The 18450-nt window shown below is 57.3% G+C and overlaps 1 protein-coding gene across 6 annotated transcripts; it reads right to left on the bottom strand.

The window, feature by feature from the left end:
* Positions 1-2886: 2886 nt before the first annotated feature.
* On the bottom strand, positions 2887-17986 carry SELENON (selenoprotein N). 6 transcript variants are annotated; one of them, XM_047792670.1, is made up of 13 exons: positions 17789-17986; positions 16989-17106; positions 15264-15371; positions 13083-13216; positions 10525-10737; positions 10201-10325; positions 9556-9693; positions 7894-7975; positions 7318-7506; positions 6846-6951; positions 5681-5793; positions 5486-5587; positions 2887-4089 (listed from the first exon to the last, which is right to left on the bottom strand). In XM_047792670.1, the coding sequence occupies exons 1-13, from the start codon at positions 17969-17971 to the stop codon at positions 3907-3909; spliced, it is 1794 nt and encodes a 597-aa protein (XP_047648626.1). In that variant the 5' UTR covers positions 17972-17986; the 3' UTR covers positions 2887-3906. The 6 variants fall into 6 exon arrangements, with proteins under 6 accessions (XP_047648626.1, XP_047648627.1, XP_047648629.1 ...); XM_047792671.1 differs by having other exon boundaries at positions 2887-4077; XM_047792675.1 differs by having other exon boundaries at positions 3941-4077; positions 5670-5793.
* Between the last annotated feature and the right edge of the window lie 464 nt (positions 17987-18450).

Genomic DNA, 18450 nt, shown 5'->3' with positions numbered 1-18450 from the left:
TCTGACTCTGCTCTCCAGCGCTTTGTAGCTTTCTTCTATTTTAGCAGTTATGTATATCACAAAGACACACACAAGGTATACTCAGTGAGTTGGTTGATCAGATGGCTAGACTGGCAAGACACCAGATGCTTTGGGAAAGAGACTCACATTCCTTCCAGGCTCACTCACCCACTCCCTCTTTGTGCTCAAAGCCTCAGAGTCCTGGTCTCCATGACATCCAGGCCTGGGTCACATGTCCTCATCTGACCTCAACACGTGGCTGTGCTTGGCTTCCAGGCTATAGTTCTTTGGTTGCAAGTCCTAGCTGCCAGAGACAGATCGGCTTCTTGGGGAGAGAAGCTGTGCAGTCACACAGGCCTCACGCTCAGACTAATTGGTGCCTGCTGTTGCCCTCTTGAAATTAACAATTTTTTTTTTTTTCAACAAAGGCCCTGCGTTTTCACTTTGCACTGATCCTGTAAACTCTGTAGCTGGCCATGGTCAGAGACGGTGTCCACCCTGATCCCACCATATTTTAAATGATGAAATTTGGCTTCCAGTTCCAACCCTCTTTCCAGGATGACAAACATGCTTTAACCATTACTTTCCTGTCCTGGGCAACGGCAGATCTTGCGAATTTGCTCTAGTTGCCTTTCCTTGGTGTGACAAATGCTGTCTTGGTTCTTCATGAAGATCCCTTTTACCCAACCAGTGAATCATCCCCCAGCAGCTCTACTGGCTGCTCACAGCTGCCCCATTTTCCAGAAAATTGCCCTTGCAGGAGGGAGAATGGAAGCCCTAACCTGGGAAGTTACTCTACCCCGTAAGCCAATGACCACTAAAGGGTACAAGAGGCCAGTTTGGATGGCAGTGTGGCTTATGCTCCAGAGCCCTGCACCAGCAATCTGGCCAAGACTTGGCTCTGAGACTCCATCTCTGCTCAAGGGTTTTCCTTTTCCCATTCTACTCCAATCCTTCTTTTACAAGTTTCTCTTAATGGTCCCACCCTCAAATAAGAATTACCCTCAAAAAAGAATTAGCTAATGCCTGTCTCAGGCTCTAATTCTAACATGATGGCTTTAACTTCAGAATCTTTCTCAACACAGAGCATCAGTTTCTAAAAATAATTAAGTTGTACTATAAAGCCTATAACAATTTTTTTTTCCTATTTATTTTATGGCCACACCTGGGGCAAATGAAAATTCCTGGGCCATAGATCAAATCCCAGCCCCATCTGTGACCTATGCTATATAGCCTGGGCAATGCCAGATCCCTTAATTCACTGCACTGGCCAGGGATCAAACTCAAACCACTGTGGTTGGATTCTTGACCTACAGCTTAACTACATGGGGGATTTCTTACAAACTTATTTTGAGCAAGTCACTTAAGCCTTCTAGTGACAAATAAGACAGCAGAAGGTAATCCAGCCATGCTCCCTTGCCCATCTGCCAAGCCAATCCCAGCAAAGGAGTGGGGCCAAGGACAGAACTGAACATCCAGGTCAAAGAAAAGGCACTTAGAACCACTCCAGTCTCTCCAGTTGTAGTGTAGGACATGTTGGGGACAGGGGAGGGAAGTGGCAGAAGGGTAACAGGCGGACAGCTGGGAGCCCTTCCCCACCATGAGCCTTAAGACATAGTGGAGGTCAGGCAGAGGCCTCAGGTGAGGATGCAGAAAGCCCAGGCAATCAACACCTTCCACGGGACAAGGGCTGCTCAACACGGGCCGGCCCTCCCAGACCAGCCCAGGGGAAGAGCCCGCTGAGCGGGAGGGCTGAACCTATGCTCACACCAGATGGCTTGGGGGACAGGCTGCTGCCACCCATGCTTAGAAGCACTGAGACAGGCTTAGTGTCCCCCTCCCCGCCCCCTGTAAGCAGCATGGAAACACTGCCTCCCAGAAGGGATACAAAGAACATGGCTGGGGAGTTCCCATTGTATCCATGAGGATGTGGGTTCGATCCCTGGCCTCACTCAGTGGGTTAAGAATCCCACGTTGCCGTGAGCTGTGGTGTAGGTCGCAGACATGGCTTGGTTCTGATGTTGCTGTGGCTGTGGTGTAGGCCGGCGGCTACAGCTCCGATTAGACCTCTAGCCTGGGAACTTCCACATGCTGCAGATGTGACCCAAAAAAGCAAAAAAAACAAACCTGGCTGAGCTTGCGGCTCATGCCTCATTTGCTCTGGAGAACAGAGAAGAATGAGACATTTTGATTTGAAAGGATTTCTTTTTTCACCTCAGTGAAAACAGGCAGAGGGGAGAGGAGCAGAGGGCACAGTGCAAGACAAAACAGTCCAACATCAAGATACAGGCTGAATTTCAACTCTACCGCTGAGGGGCCTTGGGCAAGTCACTTCACTTTCCTGAGACCCAGTTTCTTCATCTGCAAAATGGGAATGATTAATATCCAACTAGGATTCCATGTGCGAAATACCTGTAATCTTAAAGTGCCTTAGACAGACTTAGACTCTTGACAGCTGGCCATTATGATGGTACTTGATGACAACATTGAGAACAAGACATCTGTGAGGAGGACTCGGTGTGGCAGGCAGAGGCCTGGGGTGCATCTGGGGGAACGTCTGCCTTCCTTCCCTTCCAGGTTTAAGAGGGAGGCCCCCGTGCGTTGGGGGAGGGGGAGCAGGCTCGATGAAAGCCCAAGGAACCCCAAGGGCCCCTCGTGGAGAACGAGGAGAGAGCTGGGGGTATAATGGCTCTCTGAGGACTATTTTTTAAAAGCTGGAAGAGGAGAAGGAAGAGAGGGATATTTCTTCCCGCAGGAGCAACTGCGAAGACATCAAGCTGGATCCACCGAGGCTTTCAGATCCAGCCATCATGGGGCGGCTGCTGGGGATACCATGGCCCCCTTCTTTCTCCTCTGTGCTATATCAAAAATACATACAAACCGTGAGAAAGTTCACATAAAAACACTTTTTTTTACATGTATAAAAAAGAGACTGGCTATAGTCAGTGGCTTAGGATGTGGGCCAAGGCCCTAGAGTGGCCAAAGAGAGTCGGTGGCCTCTCAGTGGTGGACAAGCTGCTCTGGGCGGCCCGAAGGCTGGGACAACGCCAGCTCTGGGGGAGGCTGTGTTCCTTGGCAGGGCTGCACTTCTGTGGGGTTGCGGTCCGAGGGGCAGGAGTTGGTATTGTGGGGACACTGGCTCTAGCAGTCCTGCGCTAGGGTGGGTGGTAGGGCTGCTGTGGTCCTGGGCCTCCGCGGACCCGTGCCAAGGAGCCTACTTCACAGTAAACCTCCCCCAGGGAGCTGGCCTCCAGCAAGTCCTGAAATAGGTTCTGGGGTCCTGTCATCAGGTCGCACATGAACCACCTCGGGAGCAGCAGGGGCAGTGTGACCTCCCCTTCTGAAGGAGGGTTCCGTCCTGACAGCTTCCAGAAGGTTCTCTCCCCTAAGACCGACCCCACTGGCACAGGACGGAGCCAGGGCTACAGCAAGAAGGCTCCAGACAAACAGGAGTGCTTCCTTGATAGCCTCCCCCACCCCCAGGCCAGGGCTTCTGGATGTTTCTTCTGGGAGAGGGGAGAGTTAGGAGAGAGGGGTGGCCCTTTCTTCCCAGCACCCACTCTTTCCTCCTGTTTACCCCTCAAGGGCCTGGGCCATATGCCTGAGTGGGTGCAGTCCAGGGAGATGCCCCCAGGCCCCTGAGCAGCTTCCGGAGCCAGGCAGGCAGTAAAAAGCTGATGTTGGCAGCTGCAGCTAGAGATCCCCCCACCTGGTCAGCCCAAGATCCCTTGTCTCCTCATCACTGAGGCAAAGCTCGGATGCCACCCTTGGCTGACCCCGGGCCCACAGGCGCCTGACAGGTGCAGTGGGAGGGCCTGCTGTGTGAAATGTGTGAGGACCTCGGGGCAGAGGGGCCGAGCGGCCCCCGTCCAGCCTGGCTTCTCATGGCTGGGCCAGGCGGGCACACTAGGGCTGGAGGAGAGGCATGCCGCGGCGAAGGCCCTCCTGCAGGAACTGCATGTATGTGGCTGTGGACGGGTCTTCAAAGGTGGACGAGAAGCTGAAGACATTGTTCTCGATGTCCTGGGGCTTCATGGAGGTGATGTCCAAGAAGTAGTTGGCGTTGATGTGGTGAACCTGCGAGGAGGGCTGGTGAAGAGCGTTCCCCTTGCCTCGCCTGCTCACCTCTGACTCCAGGCCTCCACACCTCGCCCGCCAGGCGAAAACCCAACACCTCTGACTATCACCTTTCCCTCCCTGCCTCCTGCCGCACCCTCTCTCCTCTGTAACCCCGTGCATGCTCACTTCTGTCAAAATGCTCCTCCGCCCACCCAGGCTGTGTGCCCTGCAGCCTCCATGTCCAGCTAGCGGGCACCTTAAGGGCAGGTGCCTGGTAAAGGCACAAACAGGTCAACAAGTGGGGCATCTGCACTTGCTGCCCAGGCGGGGTCCGATCTGCCCAGCTCCAAGATCCCAGCGCCTGTGGCCCACGGTGGGCGCCATGAATGGGTGTGAGCTGGCCGGTTCCCCCAGGCCTTTCCTCCTGAGCTTGAGGCAGAAGGCCCCTGGCTGGTGCCCTCTTCCTCACCGCCAAGCCCGTACTTCCAGGGCAGCCCCAGCTCTTGCTCCTGCACAGCTCCCCACTCCCCTACATCCCCCAGCCCCCCACTGCCCATTCCTTAGGACTTAGAAGATAAGGGGGGGCTTCCATCAGAAGAGTAGGAGATGCTGAGGCTCATGGGTGGGTACCTGTTTTTTTTTTTTTTTTTTGGTCTTTTGTCCTTTTAGGGCCACATTGGTGGCATATGGAGGTTCCCAGGCTAGGGGTCTAATCGGAGCTATAGCCACCAGCCTATGCCAGAGCCACAGCAATGCCAGATCCAAGCTGCGTCTGCGACCTACACCACAGCTCACGGCAACGCCAGATTCTTAACCCACTGAGCGAGGCCAGGGATGGAACCCGCAATCTCGTGGCTCCTAGTCGGATTCACTTCCGATGCACCATGACGGGAACACCATGGGCACCTGTTTTCAAAGCCAGCTTATACTTAATCATGCAGCTTTTGCCAAGTCTCTGAACCTTTCTGAGCCTGTAACCATGTTTGTAAAACCAGCCTTCATGATCCTCTATCTCCCAAAGCTTCTGGGAGAATCCAGCGGAGGGCGTGAGTGCTGCGTGAGGGGTCTTCTCTGCTGTCACAAGCCCTGCCCCGCCCTCCCCAGGGCTGGCCACCAGGGTCTGGGGCGGGCTTTTCCCTGCCAGGTCACGTTCCTGTCCACTCTGCTGCTAGACTGTACCTGTTGCTGCCAGGCCCCCAAAGTGCTATTGAGGTCCCCCTTCTGAGGGAGTGTCCCAACACCTGCACGAAGCAGGCTGAGGGGACATCAGGGGATAAGTGAGGCTCAGACCGGCTAAGAGACCAACCAGGAAGTGGCAGAGCTGGGCCTGGAGCCGATGGGGTCTGTAAGCCCTGCCCCTAGTTTGCTGCTTCCTCTGCTGCACGGCGCCTGGCCCAGGGCTGGGTACAGGTGGCGGGGGACCTACCACGGTGCCATTGGGCAGGCAGATCATCATCTCCACGGGGAAGCTGTACTTCTCCAGGTGCAGGCCGGCCAGCTTCTTGTGGGACGGGTTCTCCTGGTTGTTCTACAGGGACAGTTGGGCACATTCCTGATGCCTCCGCTCCCAGCGCTGTCCCAGGGGCTCCCGTGGGGCTCTTCCCACCCACCTGCCACTCACTTGCAGGTCCTCCAGCTCTTTCACCAGGGACCAGGTGCTGATGAAGCTCTCATTGAGAAGGGTGAGGATGGGCGAACTTTCCAGGACAGTCTCCCGGAGAGTCCGCCCTGAACCTGTTTGGGGAGAGGCAAGGCTGGGTGGCTGAGGCACCCCACATGTCATACTGGGTTTTCTCTCAGCCATAAACCTCGTGGACTGTAGAATGGTCTATGTCGCCAGGTGAAATGGCAGACTCAAAGCGTGCACTACAGAGGAGGTGCTGAATAAATGGGAGCCATAATTAACATCAATAACATACTAGCATCCTAGGCTGAGGCCTGGGGTGGGGGCCTACCCGGCCCAGCGGCTTGCACAGTGACAGTTTCTTAAACTCACTAAACTCTGATTATTCTCTTACCTAAAACACTTCCTCCCTGTTACTTGGCAAACTCCTCCTCATCCTTCAAAGTCTCAGCTTAAATGCCACTTTCTCTAAGAAGCCTTCCCTGCCCTCCTGTTACACACTTGCACCTTGCCTTGTGTAAACTCACCACGCTTGTACTTATTCATTCAGTGTCTGCCTTCTGCACACACTGTGTGCTCCCTGAGGACAGGGACTGCTTCTGACTTCCTTAATGCAAGATACCCAGCACCTAGCCTACGGCTTGGCACAGGAGGGGCCCAGGATGTTTGCTGATTGGCTGGATGAGGGTACGGCTGCTGTTTGCTCATCTTTGAACCCACTGTCAGGCACCCAAAGAACTTTGCACCCAGCAGGTCTCCACTGAATTTTGTGAATGAGCGAATGCAGCCCAGCCTCTGGCACTACCTTCTCTCACGCATGTGCAACACTTTACAGAGCACAGGCACTTTCACGCCTCTTTTCACATACTCTGGGTGAATGTTACCCCCTCACTGCTGGGAAAACAGGCTCAGGGAAGGAAAGTCACTCGGCCAAGGTCTCTAAGCTGAAAACGGCCAAGCTGGGCTCTTCTACTGTGTCCAGCAGCCTCCTCTGAGCTTAGCACAGAACCCCCGAAGCCCTCACCCCACACCCCTGCCCCATGTCGCCCTGAGTCCCTTGTGCTCAGGTAGGAGAGTTCCACTGCTCTTAGAACCTCCTGCACCCACGAGGTGTGAAACCCACCCCCCCATTCGCCCCTCAGACTGGCGGGGTGTCCCTCACCTCAGCAGGACTGGTCGTCCAGGGCCCCCCACAGCAGGATTGAGTGCACCAGCTTGTTCTTGGCCTGGGCTTGCTCAAAGGCCTCGGTAAACGGCAGGTAGGTGACCTGGGGCCAAGTCGAGACGGAGAGAAGCTATTGTGTGCGGCCGGTGTCCCAGTCAGGGGCTGAGTGTGTGATGTGTACGTGGGTGTGTTGGCAGTGTGTGTACGTATGTGTGTGCGGGTAGTGTGGCTGTGTATGTATGTCTGTACGTTTGTTGTGTGTGTGGTGTGTGTGTCGGGGTGAAGGGGGGGATGCTGAGCCCGGGGGATGCCTCCTCCAAGTTCTGAAGGGCAAATGGGAGGCTCCCCGACCCAGGCTGGGCCCACAGGGAGGCAGGCTCAGCAGCAGCCCTGCCCAGACCCCACGCCCAGGGCCCACCTGCTGCTCCCCCAGCTCCGGCCCCGGCCCGGGGAGCCTGACCCGCCTCACCTTCTTGAAGGGGTACATGGCCACCTCCAGGCGCCGGGTGGCCTCCTCCCAGCTCAGCTCCTGCTGCCACTTGATCTCCTCAAACACAAACTGGAGGGGCTCCCCTGAGGGCAGGCGGCTGTCGATCATGTTGCCGTCCTCGTCCAGGATCACAGAGGGCACTGAGGGGCCCGTGGCCTCCAGCTCCATCTGGGCCGGAGGTCAGTGAGGGATGACATCAGTGAGGCCGTCTCAGCGAGGGCCAAGGGTCCTCTGGGGAACCTGAGAGGCCCTCAAAGATACCCCACTCACTGCAGAGGTGGGGAGACAGACCCAGGGCAGGGCCTGGTCAGGGCTGTGCGGTGAGTCGTGACAGAGCCAGCGTCCAGCCAGGGCTCTACCACCTGAAGGCCTGTGGCAGAGGGTGGGCTCTGTGTGCAGGAACAGGTGGCTTTCTAGGATCCTGCTTTGGGGACAGTGGCTTTGGTCTGCCAGGAGCTCTGCCCTTCACTGCTCTGAGGCTCCCAGCCAGCTGGGCCCCCCCCCTGAAGCCGAGCTCTGCCTTCCTACCAGGCTAAGGACCACCCGTGCGCTCACCTGGGGTATGTAGCCGATGTCCACCTCCATGTTACTGCTCTCACTGGCCCCGTATAGCCACTCCATGTCCACATTCAGAGACCTGGGGACAGGTGCGAGGGTGGCCAGGGCAGATCACCCCCATCAAGACCCACGAACCATACGCTGGACTTTATCTCACTGAAAGTATGCACCTGACCCCATTTTAAAGAAGAGGACACTGAGGCTTGGCAAGGTGAACCCAAGGTCTCAGAGCTACTGAGACTCTGATGGCAGAACTTGGGCCCTTTCCTCTGCCCAAGCTGCCTCCTCTGAAGGCACTGTGAGCACAGCACCCTCCGCTGGCCCGGCCCTTTACAGTTCACAAAGGGCTTCCCCATCTGTGTCTCACGCACTACCCGTGACTCGTGACTCTTCGAGGCAGAGATCACCCAGGACACAGGGTGGGGCAGGAATGAAAAGCCACCAGTGTCCTTCCTGAGCTGGCCTCCCCAGGTGGCTTGATCATGTGCAACCTGCGCATCCGCCACATGGCGTCGCCCCAAGACTGACAACCAATGGACTTGGGCCAGTGAAACCAGCCTGGTGAGCTCGGTGCCCTGGGAGGGGGTCAGGCGCCTGCGGCTTAGTCATGACACGGGCCCAGGAGCATTTGCTCCTGTTTCTCCCAGTCCAGGACCCCACCTCCAATCCCTGGGCTGAACCCTTGCAGCATGCGGCTTATGTGCTGAGGGCAGGAGGAGGAGGAGAGCTTTCCCCTGTGACCTGGAATGCTCGCGCTTGGGGGGACAGAGAGGAAGCTACTCCTGCTCCTGGGGGTAACTTCCTCTTCCCAGGCTACCCAACAACCCCCTCGCTCCTGCCTGGGAGCCAGCCCCCCATCCAGCAGATGAGGAAACAGGTCTGGAGGGGCCAGGGCCTTGCCCACTGCCACGGAGCTCACTGGTGCCACGGCCGAGACTTAGCTCTGAGCTCCTGGGCTCCCAGCCCAGGGCTTGTCCCTGTACAGTCACTCAGGCCCCCTACGCAGCTACTTGCTATCAGAGAGGAACCTGGATTCTCTGCATCCCCTGCTCCTGACAAGAGGCTGATTCTGAGCATGTTGGGCAGGAGGCCAGTGATTGGCATGAAGCCCTCCCAGGAGCTCCCTTCTGCCCCCCAGGGCCTGTGGTAGCAACTGCAGGCGTGGAGGGCCGGCCCCTCAGGCCTTTGGGTGTGGTTCCCTTTGCCTGGCTAAACTCTCCTTGGCACCCAGGTCACTGCATAGATGCTCCTCCCTTTGGGAAGCCTTCCTGGACCCCGACCAGCCAGGTCCCTGTCTACCACCTGCTGGCCTCCCCCTAAGGTGGCATGAGCAGGCTATGGTGACAGACTGTCAGCAGTATGAGGGTGGAGAGACCGCAGCTTCAGGGACGGCCTGCTGGCTGCTGCACTGGGTCCCAGTACAGAGCTGGCGGGCCTGGCCCATGTGGCATCTGGGACACACGTATTGGATGATGGCATGACCCTCCCATCAGCCTACTTCAAGCTGCCTCCTCCTGGGTCAGCTCCAGGCCCCTTCCAGGAGAAGTGGCTCTGGGGAGAGACTGAGGGGGCATCTCGCCCCTGCATCTGAGCTCCTGGAGCTGATGGGGGGCAAAGAGGAGCAGGATGCTGGGGCTGGGCGGGGGCCAAGGCTCTTACCTGTGGTTGGGCACGAAGAGCCGGAAGTCGCGGACGTGGGTGGCGTCTTTGGAGAGGATGATGTGGCCAGTGAACTGAGCTGGTGAGAACCAGAAGGGGAAGTCGGGCGGCTCACTGAGCTGGAACTCGGCGTGGATGCTGTGGAGGAAGGTGCCCGGCTGGAAACAGGCCCCCTGCTGAGCAGAGCCCTGCACTTGCCCCCACCCCCCTACTTCTGCCCCAAAGCCTGGGACCCCTCGGCCAGGCCGGGTCGGGAGGGAGGAAGGAGAGCATGGGCAGGGAGAAGGGAGGCCAGCCAGGCGCTGCCCAGCCTTCAGGGCCCGGTTTGTGTGCTGCCCTTGCCTGGCTCTCCTCTGAGCTCTCACGGCCTCTCCAGGTGCGTGTGACCTGGCGTCACAGCTCTTACGCACCCGCGGCAGCGAGGATGACAGCCCCGTACTGAAGCACATTTGATGCTCTTCCTCTTCCTCTTGGAGGAAGTCACCGTCTCCCTGACGCACAACGAGGGAAACAGGCTCCGAGAGCCAAGTGGCTTGCCCAGGACCACAGTGAGCTAAGCAGTGGGGTCAGGCCCTGCGCACCTGGTCCTGTACCTTCCTATGCTGCCCTGGAGTCCCAGGCCCTGGGGCTGCGAGGTCCCCTTACCGGAACATCACCGTGTAGTAGAAGTCACTGATGGCAGTCAGGCAGGCGACGGCCCCCTGAGGGGCAAAGCGGGTCTTCACGAAGGGCCGAGGGTGGAACATGCTCAGGAGCCGGTGGATGATGACCTGGGGGAGGGCGAGGGGACTGGGGCTGGCTTGCTGGGCCCTGCTTCTCTGGGGAGAGTCTGCTCTGGGTCTGGAGCCCGGAAGCAGGGGGGTGGGGGTGGGAGGAGAGCGGGGGGAGGCAGGCGCACACACGGGGTGGGGGGGGCCGATGCCAGCAATGGGGTGCAGGGCCCAGGGGCTTGCCATGGGCTGCTCTCACCTCCTTGCCCTTGGGTGGTGGTGGGTAGAAGCGGTTGTTGGACAGATAGCCGGTGAAGACGCTCAGCTCACTGGGGATGATCCACCAGGGCTCGCCCAGCTCCACGTGGCCTCGAGGGGGAAGGAAGGGCCGGAAGTGGCGGGTGGCAAACACCGCACTTGGCGAGGCTGCGGACGTCCAGTTGCGGAGGCCGGACAGGGCCAGGCGGGAGACCTGGGGCGGGGGAAAGCCGGAGCTCTGCGGCACTGAGAACTTCCCAGCCCACAAGCCCAGGAGGCAGAGGGTCTGGGGAGGCTCCTGCCCTGTCGATGGCCATGAACCTGGCGCTGTCCTGCCAGAGCCGAGGCTCATCTCACCTTCCCTGGCCTTCTGCCCGAGAAGCGGTGCCCCTGCGGTCCCTCAGGCCTAGCCCAGACCAGAACTGTTTGCTTGAGGGCAGAGGAGCCAAGGCAGCTGGAGGGGCCCACCAGGACCGGAACGGGGGGCTCTGCACAGGAGCTTCTGCCTCCTCTTCCTGCCCTCTCCAAGCCCCTGGCCTCACATGGTCCTGCCTAGTTTTTTTCTGCAGAAGCCAGCAGGCCAGCCCTGGCTGCCACTGCCTTGTTCTGGGCTTCCTCACCTCCTCCAGCAGCCCTGCTTTCCACTCCCTAATCCCTGCAATGGGCAAAAGGCCTTCCCTGAGTGTTTCCTCCTCAGTAACCCACCTCCCTGCTGTCTGATGGGTGGATGGAGGGAGACAATGAGACAGATGTGCAGACTTCTGGTTGCACATCTGCCTGGAGCATGCAGGTCCCCTGATAAAAGCTCCAGTTTCAGTAGCTCCTCCCCACCCTTCTGGGCCCATCAGGGGCCCCTGTGACAGTGAGTGCCTGGTCCCCCTCAGGGGTGCTCTGCTGTACCACTTTTGACAGTAGCAGGTCCCCTACCTCCCTGGTGGTGGGAGCCGGGCTCAGTGGGAAGCAGAGGTAGGAGGAGAGGGATCTCACAGGCAGGTTCTCAAAGCAGAGCTGGCTGTGCAGGGTCCTGCTTACAGACTGGGGAGCTCTTAGGGGAGCAGCCTGCAGAGGGGGGCTGAGCTAGGGAGGCAGGACGGGGGGACTGCCCTGGCCCCGCTCCCCTGTAAGCAGGGGTGTAGGAGGGACTCAGCTCAGACACCACTCCAGCCCATCAATGCCAAACCCTTCTCCACCCAGATCTTACTGGACTCTTCTCCTGGACATCCCCCTGGGACCTCAACCTCAACATACCCTCCCTATCAGCCCCACTCCCCCCTCCACACTCCGTCGGGCAATAGGGCCAACATGCATCTGACCCCCAGCCAGAAGCCTGAGTCCCGCTGCTCACTGCCCCACCCCACAACTTTCCATTAGTAGCCACGCCCTGCCTTTCTTCCTTCCCAGGCATCCTCTGGGCAGTCCTTCCTCTCCATCACCACGGCCTCTCCCGGCCTGCCTTCCCTCCCTCCTAGGACCTGGTCTTCTGGTCTCCCCTTCTCCCCAGCTGCCATCCTGGAAAGCCTAAATCTGATGAGAGAAGTCTCCTGTTTCAGAATCTGTTATGGTGTTTTACTGCTGCAGAACGAAGGCCAAAGTCAGGCAGCTGAGGTCCTCTGCCATCTGGCAACTTGTCCTCTACTCCCACTGACTGGGGTGCCTCTGCATGTGTTCCCAGGGCTCTGGGTCCAGTCATACCCTCTCTCTGCTCTTTGTTGGCCCACCTGGCACTTCCTGCCTTCAGGCCCTTGTTCATGTTGAAGTGACAGTTCAACTGAACCATGAGGGCCTAGTGGGTGTCGGCTGGGCAGAGAGAAAGCTGTTCCTGGCTGAGGGACCAGCATATGAGAAGGCTCACGGCTGGAAGAAAGCCAGACATCTGAAGTAGTGGAGAGCTGAGAGCAGAGGGCAGGGGAGAGGCCGGAAAGGCAGGCAGGGCCTGGGGATGCCTGGACCCTGGGAAGGCTTGAGACCCAAACCACAGGGCATCAGGTCGGGGTAGGGCTGGTTCGGATGGCCCACCCCACGCCCCCTGCCAGGGGATGGACCTCTGAACTCAAGAGAACACAAGAGAGCACCTGTCAGGTGCCAGGCACTGTGCCAGGGGCCTGGAGATGCACAAAAGTGTGAGTCACAGGCCTGTCCTGAAGAAGCTCACAGCCTGGGGAGGAAGACTGATTTGCAGAAAGTAATGATTATAAGTGAGGTGCCTACATCAGCCTGGGCACTTGCTGGTTCCTCCAGCCGGATCCTTCCTGCCCCTGCGACATGGGGCAGAGCCCTCTGCCCCCTGCAGTCACTGCCAGAGGCCCTTCAGGGGCTCATGTTCATCCCTCCTACTTCCCCTACCAGACCGTGTGCCAGGACAGCGAGGAGGGCATGGCACCCACTTCGGGACCCCCACAGCCTGGCCCACTGGGCCACAGAGGGTGGCTGATAAAGGAAGTAAGGAAAGAAAGAATGAAAGCAGAGCACAGACCCATTCTCAGGATGTGACTGCACACAGATGGTCCCCGCCTCTGGTCCCGCATGCGGGGGCCTCCCGCCACCCCTGCCCCAACTTACCCCCAGGAACCCATCTTTGCTCTTGGTCATGGACTCTGGGAGCAGAGGCTGGAATCGCGCTTCTATGGTGAGTGTCTCCTCGCTGGGGTCAGGGGGCAGCTCCTCCTCCTCGTAGCTGGCCGAAGGAGTTGACCCTACGAGACACAGGTCGCTGGAGAGAGGTCCTGCCTTAGATGGCAGGGCCTCACTTCTCTCCGGATGGCCACGAGGGCCAGGGATTAGGGGAGCCAGGCTTGGGAGGGAGGGGGGTGGGGAGGGCGTAACAGGGAACAATCACCAAAGTGACAACATAGATCACATTGTTTAGCAAACAGTACAAACAAATGGTCTCTGTATGATACACAGTGTATATAATATATAATATATATGATATAGGACAAGGTATATCCCATTGTAGTTCCACAGTAGCCCTGTGAGGCAGTATTACCAATTTCATCTTACAAGGGAGAAACTGAAGAAGGCTCAGAGAGGTGAAGTCAGTTCCCCAGGATCACACAGCTAGGTAATGAAGGAAAGAGGATTCAAACCCAGGCCTGTTTTACTCTAAACCCACAATCAACTACGACCCTCTCCTGGGGGTGTTAAGATCTCAAAAGTTTCCTCAAAGGCTCAGGAACCAGATAGCCTGGGTTCAAATCCTAGTCCTCCCTCTCACCAGCTGTGTGATGGTTGGCCCAGTGGCTCAGTATGAGGATTAGATAAGATAAGCCACATGAGGTTAGCACTGGGCCTGGCACAGAGTAAACCTGTAATAAATTTTAGCTGTATTACTATTACCAGAGGTTTCAAGGGTGGGGATCCCGCGGAACTGGGGCTCAAACCTAATTCCATTTCTTTCTTTCTTTCTTTTTTTTTTTTTTTTTTGCTTTTTGGGGCCATATCCATGGCATATGGAAGTTCCCAGGCTAGGGGTTGAATTGGAGCTACAGCTGCATGCCTACACCACAGCCACAGCAACACCAGATCTGAGCCGTGTCCGCGACCTACACCACAGCTCATGGCAACGCCGGATCCTTAACCCACTGAGCGAGGCCAGGGATCGAACCCGCAACCTCATGGTTCCTAGTCAGATTTGCTTCCACTGCGCCACGATGGGAACACCCCTAATTCCATTTCTAACATGTGCTCTCTCCTCCAGGCCAGGCTGGCTGCAGAAAGGCCATTCTCACGGTTTCATTTCCCTTTGTTCTCCCAACCAAGTCTGAGATGAATTTGGTGCTGTGTCCACACAAGGCAGCAGCTAGGCAGGCAGCTGCCTCTCCCAGCAGCCGGGATCCCCAGTGTCAAAGAGACAGCTAGAGCTTGGAGAGGAGAACGCTCTCGCCAGGCACTGTCGGCCTAGCTCTAGCACGAGATCGGCTCCATTTCTTGGATGTTTTGGGCCAAATCACTCAGCCTCTCTGGTTTTCCTACATGAGAAACGGGGACCATGCTACCGTGTTCGGCCTATCATGCGGAGGGTGGGCTGGGGGGAGGCATCTCAGGAAGAAGCAAAGGCTGCTCAGAGAGGTGCTCAGTCAGGGGACTAGGAACATTGAGCAATAGCAAGAAGCAGAAGCAGCAGATCTTCGATGTCACAGAAAGAGCACTGGTCTGGAAGGGAGGAGACCTGCTTCTCCCTGATTTCCTGGGGGCCGCGTTTCCCGCGGGAGAGGGGCTGGGTGGCGGAGGCTAAAGTCAGATCTCTTCCTGCTCAGAGTCTGCAGCCTTTCAAGGGTGGAGGGAGTCACAACACGGCTTGGGAGGAGTGAAGCCTATCTCAGGAGTGACTAAGGGCAGAACGGCCCCACAATACAGATAAGATAACAGCCAGCAGCAGGCCAGGCAGTCCTGTCATGTCTGCGCCCTCAGGGCAGAGAGCATGCTTGGCATTTGTTGACTGACTGAATAACGGACAGAATGAATGGGTGCATTCAGGGCTAGGGGTCAAATCAGAGCAGCAGCTGCCGGCCTATGCCACAGCCCCACCAGATCAGAGCTGCATCTGCCACCTACACCATAGCTCACGGCAACGCCAGATCTGTAACCCACTGAGGGAGGCCAGGGACCAAACCCACATCCTCAAGGATACTAGTTGGGAGCCATAGCAGGAACTCCCTCAAGGCAATGCCTTAACCAGGGATCATCAGAATTGCCCAGGATGCCTTTTTAAACTGCCGATGCCCAGAACCCTCTGCAGACCTATTGAGTCAAAGTCTTCAGGGACCAGAATCAGGAAAACGTGCTTCCGATTAGTGCTCCCCAGTGGCTCTTGATGCAAATTCCTGTTCTGAAGAATCAGGGCTATGCCTGGATTTGTAAGACAAGGCAGAACATTTCAAAAGAGCAGGCTAGAAACCTCAACAGACGGGAACAAGAGGAATAAGCAGGGTTATTTGTCAGCCCTGTTTATCTAATTATTTTACTGTTATCATAGATAATTATGAATAATAATGCCCAGCGTTTGATGGCTCTTTGGTTTTTTTTTTAATAAAATGTTTTATTTCCTGACATAAATAACATTTACTCATAGACAATTTGCAAAACTTCTATAAATGAAACACATATAACCATACCAACTAGAAAGGACTGTCTGCCTTTATTTCCTGCATAGATGTGGTGTTTTTGGTTTTGTTTTGTTCTCCCAACAATGTGCTCCAGTGTTGCACTCACAGTGGCCTAGGAGTTAATGGAGGGAGAGGCTATTTGCCTCTGATAGAGAAACAGATTTGTGTGAAAAAATTAAAAGCACCTCCAAGCCCAACAAGCTTGGTCAACATGTCATCATGAGGCACCTTTTGCTCTCTGGCTATGAAAAAGGACAAGGAGGTGGCTGTGTGGATGCTCGAAGAAGTATGTTCAAAATAAGTCAAAGCAAAGCCACATGGGGCTGACCAGTACACCTGCCCATGTGCTTTCATGACAGAATTGACTGCCCCTGGGGGGCACTGACACATCCCCTCCAGCAAATTAGCATTTTTAGCTGACCTTCCTCCTCTGGCAGTGACCACAGGCCACCAGGCTAGCAAGTGGCTGACCTACCTAACCCATCCTGAGACAGAAAGCCCATGGCAGTCCTTTCGCGCTTCCTCACCTGAGAGCAGCTGGCGTCTCTTTTTCATCTTTCCCATATTGACCTACTTACACCAGGCAATTTGGGTGACAAGTAGATGCCCAAGATCGTAAGTTTAGGAAATGTCACCAAATACGGACACAGAAGTTAGGGTGATGATGGAGCGTGAGCGAAGCATTTTACAATTCATTAGAATGCTTCGGCCCCAAACATTTACCAAAAAAAGAAAAAAAAAATCACTGATTACAACCATACAAAAATGGATGACAAGATGGGATAGGACTCTGACAATATCCAAGAAGAGTTTAACATTTAGTAGTAATAGTGGTAGCTCCTGTCTATTGAATATCTAGTGCTCATCACTTTGCACAGTTTCTCTGATGTGCAAATGAGCTGGTACAGGACCTGGGACATGAGGTCCCTAAGCCTGACTCTACACTTTTCCAGCCTGGGCTTGTCTCCCAAACTATAAACATGAGGATCAGGACAGTGTTCATCTCACGGGGCACTGCACAGATTAGAGGCTTAACTCCCAGGAAGTGCTTAAAGTGATGTCTGGTCCTGAGGAAGTGCTCAGGGAATATTAGCTACTATTATTCACATGAGGAGAACAGGCTCAGGGGTGTGTGTGTGTGTTTGTGTGTGTGTGTGTGTTGTATGTGCATGTGTCTCTGTTAAAGCAGCTTGCCCAAACCCCGGCTAGAAAGTGTCAGGGATGGGAGGACCCCAGGGCTGCTAGGCCCCACAGGCCTCCCCCCGACTCCAAGCAGCCCCCCTGCTTAGAGCAGACACAAGCAAGAAGCAGAGGGCAGGGCCTTGCCTCCTCCTCCCCAGTCCCCAGGCTCTCCTGGTACCTGTCAGCTTCTCGGCGATGGGCTTGAACTCCTCAGGGCTGATGTACATGTCCTGGTCAGTGTCCAGGGAGGAAAAGAGGAAGAGGCCTTCTGTCCCCAGGGCTTTCAGTGCTGAATCCTGCTTGGGAGGAGGCGGCTGGGCTGAGCAGTTGGATTCCCAACCGGTATCCCAAAGGCATGCAAGGAGCAGCTCCTGCCACCATCTTCCTGAGTTCCCTCAGCCCACCTCCCAGTTCGTCTGTCCAAACACCACCTCTGTGCACCCCAGAACCCCAGTCCCCTTCCCACCCCTCCTGGTCCCTTTGCTTCACTCCGTGCCCTCATCCAGTATCCACTCTGGTGCTCCCTTTCTATCTGGACCCATCCCCCGCCACCCTCTGGGTCCACCCATTGGCCTCGCCTGACTCCCCTGCCCACTGTCCCAGCGCTCCCTGGACCCATCCAGATGCTCCAGTCCCTGCTTCTCTCTATGAGCTTTGTCTGCGGTCCACTGTCCCAGTCACCCACATATACTGTTCCCTTGAAGCCTGTCCCAGCCCCTGCTGCACGCTGGGCCAGTCCTTCCACCTCCCCCATCAGTCCTTCCAAGTCTGCCCGCCCCCCCAACCCCGTTTTCTTAGCCCTTCCATGCAGCCCTCCCATGCAGCCCTCCCAGCCCTAAGGCCCCGTCCCCCTCGGGTCGGGGCGCCCTTCCATCCCCGACCTCGCCTGGTCCCCCACCCGCCCCGGCCCCTCAGAGCCCAGCCCCTCCCAAGCCCACCCGACTCTCCCGGCCGCCGCGCCCTCCCCGTGGCCCGGACCTGCCGCGCGGCCGCCTGGGCCTCGGAGTGGCGGGCGAAGGCCCGCGCGGCGGCGGCGGCCGCGGCGGCGGCGAACAGCGCTCCGAGCAGTGCCAGGATGCGGCCGCGGCGCGGCGGGGGCGCGGGCGGCTCGGTGGGGCCGGGGCTGGGCGGCCCGCGCTCGCCCGGCCGGGCCCGGCCCATGTCGGCGACTCGCGGAGGCTCCGGGCGGCAGGGAACGCGGACGGGCAGCGGCGCGGGCGCGGGCGCGGGCGCGGGCGGGGCCGGGGGCGGGGCCAGGGGACCCCGCGGGCCGGGGCGGGGCAGCGGGGGGCGGGGCAACCGGGGGCGCGGCGTCCATGGGCGCGCTGGTCAGTAACCGGGCACCGGGACCCGTTCCTGCCATTCGGTTCCTTCTTCTGGCATTTAATCTTCCACAAAGAAACCGGGCCTCCGCGTCCCATCCGGCCTGGAAGTGCCAGGCCGAGGCCTGGGAGAAGGAATGGGCTGGGCTGGGCGGGGTGGGGAGGACCCGCACATCCGAAGCTTTGTCACCTCTCTGTCCAGCTCTGTAGGCAGATGTGAGGGACCCAGCGGAGGGCACTTAGGTCCTCCAGCAGCTGCCAGGAATCTAGCTTCCACCCTTATCCCACCTGCCTTCTAAAATGTCCTCAGTGATCCCA

The sequence above is a fragment of the Phacochoerus africanus genome, chromosome 8 (genome assembly GCF_016906955.1).
Source record: "Phacochoerus africanus isolate WHEZ1 chromosome 8, ROS_Pafr_v1, whole genome shotgun sequence".
In the NCBI taxonomy this organism is placed as follows: Eukaryota; Metazoa; Chordata; class Mammalia; order Artiodactyla; family Suidae; genus Phacochoerus; species Phacochoerus africanus.
Note: the sequence above shows the minus strand (reverse complement) of the source record. Positions and strands in the feature narration are given on the sequence as shown.